This window comes from Leguminivora glycinivorella, chromosome 3, assembly GCF_023078275.1.
Source record: "Leguminivora glycinivorella isolate SPB_JAAS2020 chromosome 3, LegGlyc_1.1, whole genome shotgun sequence".
Lineage (NCBI taxonomy): Eukaryota > Metazoa > Arthropoda > Insecta > Lepidoptera > Tortricidae > Leguminivora > Leguminivora glycinivorella.
In genome coordinates, this window is record NC_062973.1 from 21390421 (window position 1) to 21404582 (window position 14162).

General features: G+C 36.6%; 2 protein-coding genes across 9 annotated transcripts in view; one reads left to right on the forward strand and one right to left on the reverse strand.

Annotated features, from left to right (window-relative positions):
- The window catches only part of LOC125242717 (early nodulin-75-like), a 56878-nt gene extending 51907 nt beyond the window's left edge, over positions 1-4971 (forward strand). For 6 of the 8 annotated variants that reach the window (XM_048151630.1, XM_048151625.1, XM_048151623.1 and 3 more), the window contains one exon: positions 3896-4971. In XM_048151630.1, coding sequence (XP_048007587.1) covers positions 3896-4015 — 120 coding nt within the window. In that variant the 3' untranslated portion in view covers positions 4016-4971. Of the gene's footprint in view, positions 1-1913; positions 1992-3895 lie in introns of those variants that run through there. The other 2 variants (XM_048151626.1, XM_048151627.1) reach the window with 2 other exon arrangements.
- A 7227-nt stretch (positions 4972-12198) lies between these two features.
- LOC125224754 (probable E3 ubiquitin-protein ligase HERC4) overlaps positions 12199-14162 on the reverse strand; it is a 33053-nt gene continuing 31089 nt past the window's right edge. The window contains 2 exon segments of the mRNA XM_048128205.1: positions 12199-12715; positions 13388-13496. Of these exon segments, the coding sequence (XP_047984162.1) occupies positions 12563-12715; positions 13388-13496 (262 nt within the window). The 3' untranslated portion in view covers positions 12199-12562.

The following is a 14162-nucleotide window of genomic DNA, read 5'->3' on the forward strand; positions in this document are numbered from 1 at the left end:
ATTTCAGTCGCCATCCGATACATCATGGCGCCCAATGTGCTCACAAAATACAAATGTGCCGACGGAAAGTTTCCAAAATTCTGAAATTTTTACATAGGAAAACTTCTGAAACTTTCCATACTTTGTATGGACAATTGTATAAAAAATTCCATTTATTGTTCGTGAAAGTTTCGTGAATTTGTCATGAAATTTAAGATTTTTTTGGAAAGTTTCTGCAACTTGCACATCACTATCTACTCACAAATATCTGAATCTGAATACATCTCTATAGCTAAGTGTGTTTTCACAGGCGTCTATTGGTTCCCATAAAGTCTTGTCTTTTTGTTGCATTAGATAATGTCGATTGAGATCGGATAATGTGAAAACGCAAGATTCAGATATTTCAGATATTTTGAGCACCTCAAAAGCCTTGAGGTACCCGTGTGGTGACGGGTTAAGAATTTCACCACCCCCTTTCTTCCCGTGGGTGTCGTAGAAGCCGACTGTGGGATATGGGTTAAATTGTGGCGTAGGCGAGAGGCTGGCACAATTTGGATTTCTTTCAACCCCTTTTTGCCAAGAGTGGCACTGAAACTTAGTAGTTCATGTGTTCTGCCTACCCCTTTATGGGATACAGGCGTGATTATATGTATGTATGTAGGTATGTTGAGCACCTCAACTACATCTGACGGAGACTGTAGTATAACATGCGCCATGTTTCCCCAGTTAATTAATCCGTGACAAATAATTATTACACGGCCAGCCTTGCTAATTGGCTGTGGTTAATATTTCGCTCTATCATTTTGTATCTGTTGATTATTTTCTATGTGTGATGTCGACGTTGTTATGAAGGCAACATGTGCAGATTAAAACTTGTTTTATTTAATTTTGTAATTAACGCGTATACTATTTTAATAATTTTATAATAAACTAAAGGATAATTGGATGTAAAGGTTGCAGAAATTTATTTATAGCAATCAAATGATGTTTCATTTCAATTTGATCAACGCACTGTGCAATTATTAGAGACCAAGTTCGGACTGATTGATCATACATTTTAGAAATAGTTTATTTCCAAATTGATGACGTAATGAAAACATGTCCTTAATTATTTCATTATAAATAAGTTAACTTGGACTATTAGAATGTTTTTGTTAAATGTGCGAGTGAATGTATAAAATTAAAGATATTTTTATACGTTTTAAGTTTTTAGTATCGACATAACGAAGTCACGCCGTGTCTTGCGACCGTCGCGCGACCGTCGCCGTCGCGTCTCATACTTCCATATCGATAAGGTTTGATTTCGTATGCGTCGCATCGTCGTCGCGCGACCGTCGCCCACGCAAGACACGGCGTCAGATTGAATTAACATGTTGCATGATGTATATATTGTATGTACATACATTTCCTAAAATAAATAATGCCTATGACCTTAACAAACTAAATTATGAACTAAGTAATTAATCGCCGATATAAAACAAACAATTGTATTGCTTAATTTCAAACTTCGATAAATCCTACTGCCCGATTGTACAATTTTATCATTCGGAAATGTCTACACATTTCCTGGCCCCGTAGCCGAATGGCATTTCTGCGACGCGAAACGCCGCTGAAATGCAATCTATCTCTTTCGCTCTTGCTTATCGGCGCGATAGAGCCAGACTGCATTTTTGCGGCGTTTCGCGTCACACGGTGTGAGAATTCCCATGCGAGTTTTAATACATAATGGTAGGTGATTGGTGTGCTGAATTGTATGTAACCTCAACATGGGTAAGTAAAATCTCACGCCGCCTAAATGGGCTCGGGGGTCAAAAAAGTTTGAATTTACGCGAAGCAATCGTTTTAATTGCTCCAAGTAAAAAGTTGTCAATAAAATCCCTTGTACTAACACAGCTGTACAGATTGAAGGCAACGGTTAATTGTTTTCGTTTTAGCTCCGGCAATATTCGCTTGCCGAGCTTATCGCCAAGAACGAGGTGTAGGCGGTGTGATACAAGCTTTATACCTGTCGTAAGTGTCGGCGATGCCGTGTGACTGTCTATCGATAACAGACGGTGTCAGACTGAGCCCTGTAACTAGGCTTGAGAGGTCAATTCTAACGTACGATCAACCAGTTTCAATCCTAGGCCAGTCTAGAATCATGTCTTATTAACAACGTACTTTAATAAGCCATGTAAGCCACTTTGACGTTTACTGTGAAAAGGTCTTCTACAGTGGTCTAGGATTCAATTTGGTTGGCCGGACACCGATATGACAACGATAAATACCTATCCAATACGTCATTCAGTCGTCGTTTGTCGGTTCCATTCCGCGCCGCGGCAGTACAGGTACGGGAAAGTTCGAGAAGAATATACGATATCCCAATGATATCTAAGGTGTCCTAATTAATATCAGTGTACGTTAGAATTGGCCTGTAAAACAAACTGCCTTGCTTATTGTCTTGAGTTATGTGATGAAAATAAAAGTAACTAAGTAGGAGTCTAATAAAAACCTACGGTACCTTACGTTCACTGTGGTACCGGGTCGAACGACCTTAATAGGTACGAAGTATGGTTAATTACGAGTAATACTAATTACCGCAGCGAAGATGTTTGTTGTCCTGCGGGATATGTTTATTGGTTACTAAATTGTCTTTAACTAAATTGTATCTAATCAAAATATGTTTTGCCTATCAATAATTTTATTGTTGGACACCGATCGGTACCTAATTACCTATTTCATAACTATATTTTTCTAGTTACTGTAATCGACAAATGACAATCATCGTTTGACAATTTCGTATGACATTTCAAACACGACGTTAAAGTGACAAGGTACAGAAATACTTGTAGCTTTCGATTATACTTGTAGATGGCAACAAGACATTTTTGTGGCACCATCTAATATGTGTGTTGACTACAACACTAGTATGCGCGTTCTTAGGCAGTCGCATTTTAATGTATGGGATGGTATGATTTTCTTATACATATTTAATCTATGATAATATGCAACATAAGGCCCTCCAAGTATAATGTACTGCAACTATATTTAATATAATGTTGATACCTAAAGTGCTCAGCAAGGCAGTTTTTTTTACGTCTACCATAGGGGTCGTTTCAGAATGACATCGTCATTTCTATTAACAAATTTCGGCACTTATGACTTAGTTAGTTCGTAGTGCGCGGACACACTGCAAGGGCAATACCATAGTTCCAAGATCGGACGCTTTTCATCTCTATCTCTAAGAGAAGAGCGATAGAGAGGGGAGATTCGATTTTTAAACTTTTCTGGTTCATGCCTCGTTTCTATCACTCGACATCACGTAACGGCTATAATCAGACACATCGTGACAGTCATTTCTATACTTTAGCTTTGCGTCGTAGTACTTTTGGGTCGGTGCATGATTCTTGAATTAGCTAATAATTAAGGTAAGGTGAGGTAATATTTCTAGGGGTTTTACAGAACATTTTCTATCCAATATATATCTGTACTTCTTACTGTTCTTTTATATGTACGTATCTAAAACTATTCAAGTCTAATGTTTTGGTAAATAAAATCATATTAATTATACTGGATGATTTGGTAAGTAGGTACCTACTAAGCAAACTTTGCATACCTAGTCACTTTTGAGATCTTAATGAACAACTTTTATTATGGGACCAATTCTGAAATCCCGGAAAATATTTGGCTTTTTTGTTTCATACATTTCGACTGACGTGATGCCGCTCAGTTCTATGAAACAGCCAATTTTTTTTTTAGATTTCAGCATTGGTCCCATGATAGAAGTTGTTCACTATTACCTCAAAAGTCACTATGCAAAGTTTGGCCAGTATTTACAAAATGACCCTGTACCTATTATCTAATTTTGACTGCTCACTCCAAATAAAATTCCGCAAAATATCTCAAACCTGACAGTAAATTGTCGACTCTATTACAGGTCAAAAAGGACTACACTGGTTTCTTTGCGCAGCACGCCCTAAACCAGAGCTACCCCGGATACCGCGCGCCCCCGGGCACGCAACACTACGAGGACCATTCGGGCCGATCTTCTTATTAGAATCATAGACTAACATATAATCATAAGGCAGAAGACTATAGTAATGTAACCTGTACTTCATCCCGGATAAGCGCGCCCTATTTCACTGTATCAGTATCATGACAACTAAGTAATATCATTTAATTAAAACGGGATTTGTAGCAGCTGGTCTAAAACGCAAAATATCCACAATTCCATTTTATCTTGACTACAAATCGATACCGACGAAGCCCCGCTTACGCGGGGCTCCTATTCTGTACAGTTTGGCCTTCAGACATATGAAGATACCTAACGAACCTAACCTACCTTTGCATTTTAGACCAGTTGCTACTATGCATTAAAACGGTACCACTTTGTCGGTAGTTAAGTGGTATCTCGTCTGAAAATGATACCTAAGCCAAAACGTGTCTTAAACCTCATAGGGGCTGAGAGGCTAGGTAACAAACTAACAACCACATTATAACCACTCATTGATTCTCAAAGAAGATCACAAGAAGTAGCGCAAGTACTTGTATTGACTTTAGGTATAAAGTCTCGACGCATGTACACAATTGGATTACATTGTAATCTAAATATAATTGTAATCATGTATCATTAAATAGCTTGTAAGTTTAAAATTAACCACATTGACCTATTAATTTTTCGACGATGATTTCGATGTAATGTGCGGCTTATGAAAATGCGAAATTAAACATATCGTTTTAAAATGCTTATTAATACCAAATGTACATATATAATTCTTGTTTTTTTTTTATATCAAATTAAAATTGTTGAATTTAAACCGTGCTTCGCCAATTAACATTAGTAATCGGATTATTATAAGATTCATTTGGCTGGCTAAGCTAAAATGTACACAACCTAGTCATTGAATGAGATTACAAAGTATTTTGTATATAATTTGTTGAAATTACCTTACTGATTTATTTATTTGGTATTTCATGATGTATATTTTTAAGAAATAAATTATTTCGAAAATCTGTATTCGTTTTCTTCACTTTTCTTGTACCTACTTTAATATTAAGGCAGCCATTAGAGAGCAGCATACAGAAAATTAACAGCACTAAAATCAGACAGAGGACAAAAGTAGTTGACGCTCTCACATACGCTCTATCCCTGAAAAGGCGTTGGGCTGGGCACTTATCGCGCTACTCTGACCGAAGATGGACCATTGAGGTAACAAAATGGAAAGGTCCACCAGGAGAGCGGCGCGAAGGTCGCCCAAACAGACGATGGGCTGACGATGTAACCCAGGCAGCAGGGAAACAGTGGATGACGCTAGCCCTAGATAGGGACACTGGAAAGAGATGGAGGAGGCCTTCACCCAATGAGGGGTTCATCAGAAGAACAGACAAGAACAAACACAAGACATGTAAAAAAAAAAGAAAAAAAAAGATGAATAAATGGCTTTTTATTTTTTTTTTTACTTTAATATTAGGCAGGGTGCGTAGCCGAATGCACAAACGCTCACGAAACGAAACGCTCGTAGCTATCTATCTCATCGCTCTTGCGCATTGGCGCGACAAAGCCAGACTACCTAATATTATGATTAAAAATATTTTATACGTGAGTAACCCGCTTAAAATATTTTTAAATATTATGTATGAGTCTCACGGGAGTTTTATAGTAATATTATGATTATATAACAAATACATTAATGGTATGTAGAGAGGATGGATGAGAGGAGAGTAACGAACGAAGAAAGTATATGAAAAAAGAGTGGAAGGGTCAGTTGGAAGTGGAAGACCTAGGCGAACTTTTCGTGTTTCTAATCGGGGAAATATTGCAAAAAGGCCAGGTCAGAAGTACTCGAAACCGACGAGCGTGTATGAGAAACGTTATGAAAGTGTGTGAAGCGAAAGTGATTTGTCAGGATCGTAGTAAATGGAAATCCGTGATCTCTGCCTACCCCTCTGGGAAACAGGCGTGATTGTATGTATGTATGTATGTACAATAATGGTACAAAGTACAAACCATTACAGATTGTAATGTAATATTGAATAATTTCTTCGTTTGATCGTTATCTACTTTTCACGTAACATCCTGACAAGTTCTTTCTGGTTGTACAAACATGATACTGATACGATCAAATGACTGTAGATATCATTTCTTTTTTGTATAGAGCAGGTCAACATCGTGGGCAAAGGTCAAAAGAACTTTTAATTTTTTTTTTCTGTAGTGAGTGCGATCGGTTTCGAAAGTTCCTGGACACTTTAAATTCTTATTGTCATTGTGAGTAGATGTTACTAGGCACTTCGTTATATTTTGTGTTATTTACAAGCTTTTGAGTATGATAGATCTAAGTTAAATTAGACCCACTGCTCACCCGTCTGCTAAAAATTCACTATGTTTGTGGGTGGTAGTACAATGGTAATGGGCTAATTCCGAATGACAGAAATGCTCTGGTAATTGGGCGTTTTCCAAATTAAATCCCGAAAATCGAATTTCACCAGATCTGGACGTGTCTGGGCTCATTCTACTCAGAATCACGAGCTGATTCGATCCCGACGATAAAAAAGTGTCCTAATATTTTTTTCCTTTTACGTCACGATTTTAGTATGAACTTACTACGAGCGTGACGTATTGGAAACTCGAATTTTGTATGGAAAATTTGGGACACATTTTTTTATCGTCGGGATCGAATCAGCTCGTGATTCTGAGTAGAATGAGCCCAAACACGTCCAGATCAGGTGAAATTCGATTTTCGGGATTTAATTTGGAAAACGCCCAATTCCGAAAGGGGAATCTTGATATGATGGAAATAATGGTTTGTTTTATGCGACTTTCGTAATTAGACATTCGGAATTACCCTAATGCACCATATACGAGTATGGATGGTCGCCATCAAATATATAAAAAAAAATTGTTACCTGGGCCGTTTTTTTCAAAGTTGTCCATTCCACTTTTTTTTTAGATTTGGATATTTTTATGAGGATTCCATTCAAGAATCGCGAGCTCTTTCAATTCTAATAGGAGAAAAAAGTGTCCCAAGGTTTTTTTCTCATACCGTAACCCTTTTTTTCATACATTTTGTATGGCGGTAACGGAATGGAAGGTTCGAAAAAATGTATGGAAATCTTGGGACAATTTTCTCCTATCAGGATCGAAAGACCTCGCGATTCTGAGTATTATTCGCGTAAAAAATACCCATGTTACTTTGAAAAAAAAAGAATTCAAGACTCTTTCAAGAGACTACTTAAACTCCATTTTTTATCTCTTCCGTGGACAACTGTTATATGTGTATTTATTTATATATATTTTATTTATATATTTTGCATTTAGTTATTTAAAAATTGTCCACCTACCTTTGTTCGTGTTTCTTCCTTGTTTTGTATTGTTGTATTTTATCAATGAATTGGGTACACTTGCATGGAATTAGTAGAATTACAATATGAAATAAAACTTCGTAACTTTATAAAAATATTACATTATAATTATATTACATAGTGTACAAACCACGCCGCTTCAGCTAAGCTGAGGTGCTAATAAATGCTTTTAAAACAATCGCGAATACAGCCAAAACATCTGTACAGTCAAGGGATTAAATATAGACGAGGACAAAGTCCCAAAAATATCTATCCACAACCTTAACGTGTATAAGGAAAACATCGTGAGGAAACCCGACTGATTCCAAAAGGCCTAGTTACCCTCTGGGTTAGAAGGTCAAATGGCAGTCGCTTTCGTAAAACTAGCGCCTACGCCAAATCTTGGGATTAGTTGTCACAGCGGACCCCAGGCTCCCATGAGCCGTAGCAAATGCCGGGATGGCAGGAGGATGATGAATCTTAACGTGTATAAGCAATCAAGTCGTGTATACATATTTTGACACTTTGTCATATTTAATACCTTGTTATAACTAATTATATATTGTATAGGTGGATCCCACAGTTGTATTTATTTTTATGTTCATGTAAGATGCTTATTCAATAAACAATTCAATTAAATTCAAATCAAGTCGTGTATACATATTTTGACACTTTGTCTGCATCTATATTTAATACCTTGACTGTAAAAGGTGTACTGCGTACAAAAATACACTAATGTGAGCAACAATAACAATAGCGCTTCGATCCAATAAAAATGTTTAAAAAATACACAAAAAATTACAGTCTGGCAACAAAGAGCAGAAATTAAAAAATAGCAACATTATGCCTTTTAGAAAACAAGACACTATGATGTCTATGATGTTGACACTTTAATTTCTACTTTTTTGCCAAGCTGTAGTTGTGACGTCTACGGGTAAAATTACCTTACGGCGGTTGGAGCTTGCATTATTTTAAATACGTAGACCCGATAGTACTTAACCAAAGGGTAATATTATATATTTGCCTTTTGTTATCTAATTAGAAACAGTTCAAATGCATACAACCAAAGTAAAGTACAGTGCGTGTAAAATACCACACCGAAAAGGTATCTTTTGTTTGCACTATTGTTTACGCCTGATGATTTTCGCAAGTGTCGGTCTATCGATCCTTAGTATTTGAAATGGAGTTTTATGTAGCAACACTAGCAACGTAGGTATACGTGTAGAAGATTTGTGGATAACAGCGTAAGTATCTACCAGTCACAATAAGGTTAATTTTCCGTGAAACGTCACATTTTGTTTTCTTTACGCTTTAGTCATATAGATCAAAGAAATACAAAGTTATAAAACAAACGAAAGAAAGTACAAATATTTTAAATGAGTTCAATACAAATTATTAAACGACAGTTCCAAGTGAGATATAATTATGTTTGAAAGGATTTCGGTTCAGTCAGTTGGAAGATTTCCCCTTACCATTATTTTCTGCAGTAACTTTAGCGCTAATAATGAGTTTAGGTACGAGTACTAGCTTAACAAAAGATTTTCCGAAGCGCCAGATAAAAAACTGCCACCAATGTGGTATATCCATAATATCACAGCGGTATCGACTGCTACACCTACAAATATGTTATGGCTAAGTATATTTGGCTGGACCAACTTTTACTTGTCACACATTGCCACGCGTGACGTCTCCGGGTAAATTATATAAACTTGTGGGGTATTTCATTAACATAACGTTACTTTATATTAGCCATAAGCTTAAATAATAGGTTATTGAAATTCTGAGTTACGTGAGATAATAATATCAAGAACTAGTTGATCCATCCATTCAATAATCCAAACTACAGATGTGCATGTTTCGAAAATGTACCAAAAAGCTTAAGTTATGCGAAAATCCACGACAAATAAAAGACAATAAAGCAAACTTTCGTTTTGAAATTGAAATTTTGATCCATATAGATTCGGAGTTCGGACATTAATACGAGAAGTTTTAGTAAATTTTACAGATAGATATTTAGCAATTTAGGAAATTTTCTAAGGGCACATCAGTAATCCAAGCTACAGCTTTCTACTTATAACCAATTGTGAATGTGCACGGGAAAACGTCCCACTTTGTCGATTGCTATAAAGCCGCTTTGTCAGTTTATTCACATAAAGATACAAGTAGAGATGGGCCGAATATTCGGTAAATATTCGGTATTCGGCATATTCGGCAAGTTTTTCAATGGTCGTATTCGGCCGAATAGTTCGGTTATATTGCCAAATATTTACCGAATAAACAAAGTAAATAAATAGCGTAAGTTGTTTCGTAATTCATCGGATAATGACATCCTATTTCAGGATTCTAAGGAACCACCAAAGGGATTTAAATATGCATTAAAATATATATACCTAAAATAATTAATTAATTATGTAAAAAAGTAAAATAACGTAGCTTAACATACAAAAACCAAAATTTTGTTATGCACCACATTAATAGTTATTTGTTATACAAGGGGGCAAAGTTGTATTTTAACGCCGAGTGTGGAATTGAAAAACTAGCAAGTGAAAGGATTCTACAGTTGAACCACGAGCGAAGCGAGTGGTTCGAGAATAGAATCCTGAACTTGCGAGTTTTTTAACACACGAGAAGTAAAATACATTTGCACCCGAGTGTAACACAAAACTTTTCCCCTCACTATAGCGAGGAAACTACAACGCAAAAAATACGTTTATCACTGCTTCCAGTAGTTCCACAGGTGGTAAAATCATCTTTATTACTAGATTCACCTACTTTTATCAATTTAAAAGCAGTTAATTTGACTTTATTCAAGGTCAAATTACTTTACCCACTAGTGGATAAAATGCGTTTTTACCCGCTGGTATTAAAGGACAAAACACGTGTTTCCGAGCTAGTGAGGGGAAAAGGAACATTAAGAGCCTTAGTACTCATTACTAACCAATCATTGAAAAGTTTTAAACTCTTAAGGATTTAAAATATGGCGGAACCGAATATTCGGCCGAATGTTCGATTCGGTAACAGCTGAACCGAATGTTCGGCCGAATATTCGTATTCGGCAAAGTCCGTATTCGGCCCATCTCTAGATACAAGTAAATCTCACCTTAATGGCAACCGACAAAGTGGGACGTTTTACTAAACACACTCACAATTTTATAATGTAAGTAAGTATGGATGTTGAAGGGTCAATGGTTAGTGAGCAATTTATATTTAACGGACGGAGACACATTTTTAAATTAAAAAAGAAAAAAAATGCAATTTGAATACCGAAACTGATATAAAACATAATTTAAATTTCTATCGACCCCTCAAATAGGAAACAGCACTGATATAAAATCGTTCTATACTAAAATGCTACTTTGTCGCCTATTGACCGTTTCAAGTGTTATCGGGCCTTCGTATTCAAAGTGGAGAATGTCGCGCAAAGATACTGTGCTAGGCCTGCTGTGTGCGTAGTCGAATGCACAAACGCTCACGATAATATCTCTTTCGTAGCTATTTATCTCTATCGCTCTTGCGTATTGGCGCGACAGAGCCAGACTACAGTTCTACGGCGTTTTGGTGGCGTTCCGCTTCGCAGAGCTAGCCTTTACGGCGTAACTTAACAATAACATTTCAGTCAACAAATAACAATTATTTATTTATCAAACAACACATGCAACAGACAATATTATTTTACCGTGTGTCTTGCTAAATTTGTATTATACAGCGTGTTACCAACAAGTGGTCTATTTTAAAAGAACGTAATCTTACATTGTTATTTAACTTAACCATGCCCTTAATTTAATGAATAATTAAAAATTTTGACTTTATAAACTTTCTAACAAAAATTTTATTGCCGGCAATGTACAGCACACACACTTAGTTTGTCAAGTGAGGGCAATGACAGCTCATAATTATGAACGATGTGATTAATGACAATTAAGAAGTGCACACGTTACATTGAATGTTGGGATTTCGGAAAATTATTTTTTCAGTTAATTTAAATAACTATGATTAGCTCATATGCGCAAACGATAGCTAAATGACCAGAGGGCGGAATTGCTCATGGCAAAAATCAAACGTCAATAGAGTTGGAATGTTAAATTTTATCGACATTTTCAGCTATCGATAAATTCAGTCTCCTTTTACATTTCTGACTTTAAACCTCTTTGATTAGCTATTCGACCATTTGATTTTGACCTCTTTGATAAGATTAAAAGTAAATTGTATGACATATAATTACAATTACCATTTCTGTCACTAGTCCTTTTGAAACTAATTCACGTTTGAAAAAAATGGTTAATCCAAAACGAAAAACAATCAACAAATGGATAAAGAAGTATCCTTGTCGTACTTACGTCGAAAACAACTCAACAATATACTGATAATTTCAGTGTAATCGATAGTCGATAGAATTTAACGTTCCAACTCTATTGACGTTTGATTTTTGCCATGAGCAATTCCGCCCTCTGTAAATGACGTATTATAATTGGTTTTTTTAATAAAGGTCCGGGGGGTGATAACACACTGTATAAATATGCTAAGCTCCATATAACTCCTTAATCTCAATATTAACCAAAATAATTGTTCACGCTACGTATATTTCAATTGTTTAAAAGTCGTTTACAATTTTATCGGAAGAAAACAGAACAAGGTATAATACTATAAAATAAAAATAAAGCTTGGCTATAAAAATATATTCTGTCAAAAACATGAATAACTTGTCTTTGCAAAAAAAGTGTCACATTGTCAGTTGTAAAAAAAATACCTAGGGTCCATTTCTCGAAGCTTCAAGTTACAATTTACAAGTGGTGGTCAATGGGCCCGTTTCTCGAAAGGTACAAGCCTTGTATTACAAGTGTGTTTCCATGACAACCCATACGATTTGACAGTTCGCGCACTTGTAATACAAGGCTTGTACCTTTCGAGAAACGGGCCCCTATTACAAATTGAAAAGAGACGCCCGCTTGTAACGTGTAACTTTCAGCTTTGAGAAATGGGCCACTAGATGCACTCAACAAGGCTTCGTGTGACAAGTGCAGTTTTATAATGATTCAATATTTGATATTTCTACCCTAACACATATTATTTTCACCGAGGACCGACAATGTGGCAACCTTTAGCATAAAACCAATATAGGGAAATAAAAGATAATCAAAACATCATTTAACTACGTTACCTTCCGACACTGATTTAACTGCAAAGAAACGCTCTAAGCTAATTCGTTGTCACTCGGAGCGTTTTTTCGCCGTTTCCTAGTTGATTTTTCACTTGCGTATAACTAACATCAAACGAGGGAGAAGCCTTGCGTTTGCTGTATAGCCTGCAGGAGGTGATACTTGAGCCGCTCCTTGGTCTTGTACCGCGGCAGGTCGAGTAAGTTGAAACAAGTGTGAGCGACGGGGAAATACCTGTCGTCGGCTACCGGCTGAATTCGGATCTGTTAAAAATATTTTAAATTTCAGTAAAATGAAACGATCAACTTGATGGCACAATAGGCTAGTTTCCTATACTTTAAAATATTTTATGCAGTGCACGAAATAAAGCACCACATAATTAGAAGAAAAATATGGACAGACAAACATAATTTCTATTCAATAAATCAAAGAGAAAAATATAAAGTAAATGAGCATTTCTTTTTTTTCGCCACTTTTATGAAATGTGATATTTTTGAAAAAAATATATGCTATTTCTACTCAGAATCACGAGCTTTTTCAATCCTAGTAGTTAAAAAAATTGTCCCATAAGATTTTCTCTTATTTTGTTACCATTTTCCGTACATGTTGTGTGGGGTAACAAAAGAGGAAAGTAACAAAAATGTATGGAAATTCTGGGACACTTTTTGTCTCCCAGTGAGATTGAAAGTACTCGTGATTCTGAGTACAATTCACCTAAAATTCCCTAAAAAAATCAAAATAAAAAAAATGGCAAAAAAATGCTCAAATAATGAATTGACCGTGACGTCACTCCTCAGTATTTCATAGTAATTCTATATTAGCAAATCGTTTTGACAGTTCTTAACAAGAAGCCGATTTGACTAGTAGGAAACTAACCTATTATGGTTACACCTTGTAGGTATAATCATAATAAAATAACGACTAAAGACACTTACTTTGATATCTCTCATTCCTTGTATGGGCACTCGGTCGCTACCAGTCAAGAAGAGTAGGAACTTCTTCTTGTCTTCCAAGGACAGCTCATGGAAAACTTCCCAGAACCATCTGCAAAAGAAAACATGTAAATGTAAGTTTGTTCTTTAAAAATAACAGCAAATGTAGAACCATCCTCCTTGCGTTATCCCGGCATTTGCCACGCTCATGGAAGCCTGGGGTCCGCGTTGACAACTAATGCCAAGATTTGGCGTAGGCACTAGTTTGACGAAAGCGACTGCCATCTGACCCGAAGGGTAACTAGGCCTTATTGGGGGATCCGGTTTCCTCACGATGTTTTCCTTCACCGAAAAGCGGCTGGCAATATCAAATGACATTTCGCACATAAGTTCCGAAAAACTCATTGGTGCGAGCCGGGGTTTGAACCCGCACCCTGGAATCTGGAACGAAAGTCGCACGCACCACGCGCTACCAGCGCTCTTAACAGCAAATGTAGAATACATGTAGAAATGTCACGAGGTATACGACTACTACGAGTGTCACTGTAATTGCCGGAGGGTAATGTATCCAGAAGGCTGGTCGCATTGCCACGTTTAAATCGCAATGCTAATGTTAAATACTGCCGTGTCCTCGGGTAAAGTCTGGTAACCTGTAGCATTTAAAGGCGCGCGTATTATGGACATTATAAGGTAATGCGTTTTATGGGCGAATAACTAACTAAGCTCGAAAACTGTTAACTGTTACACTTTGGGCTAGTTGCATCAACCACAGTTGGCC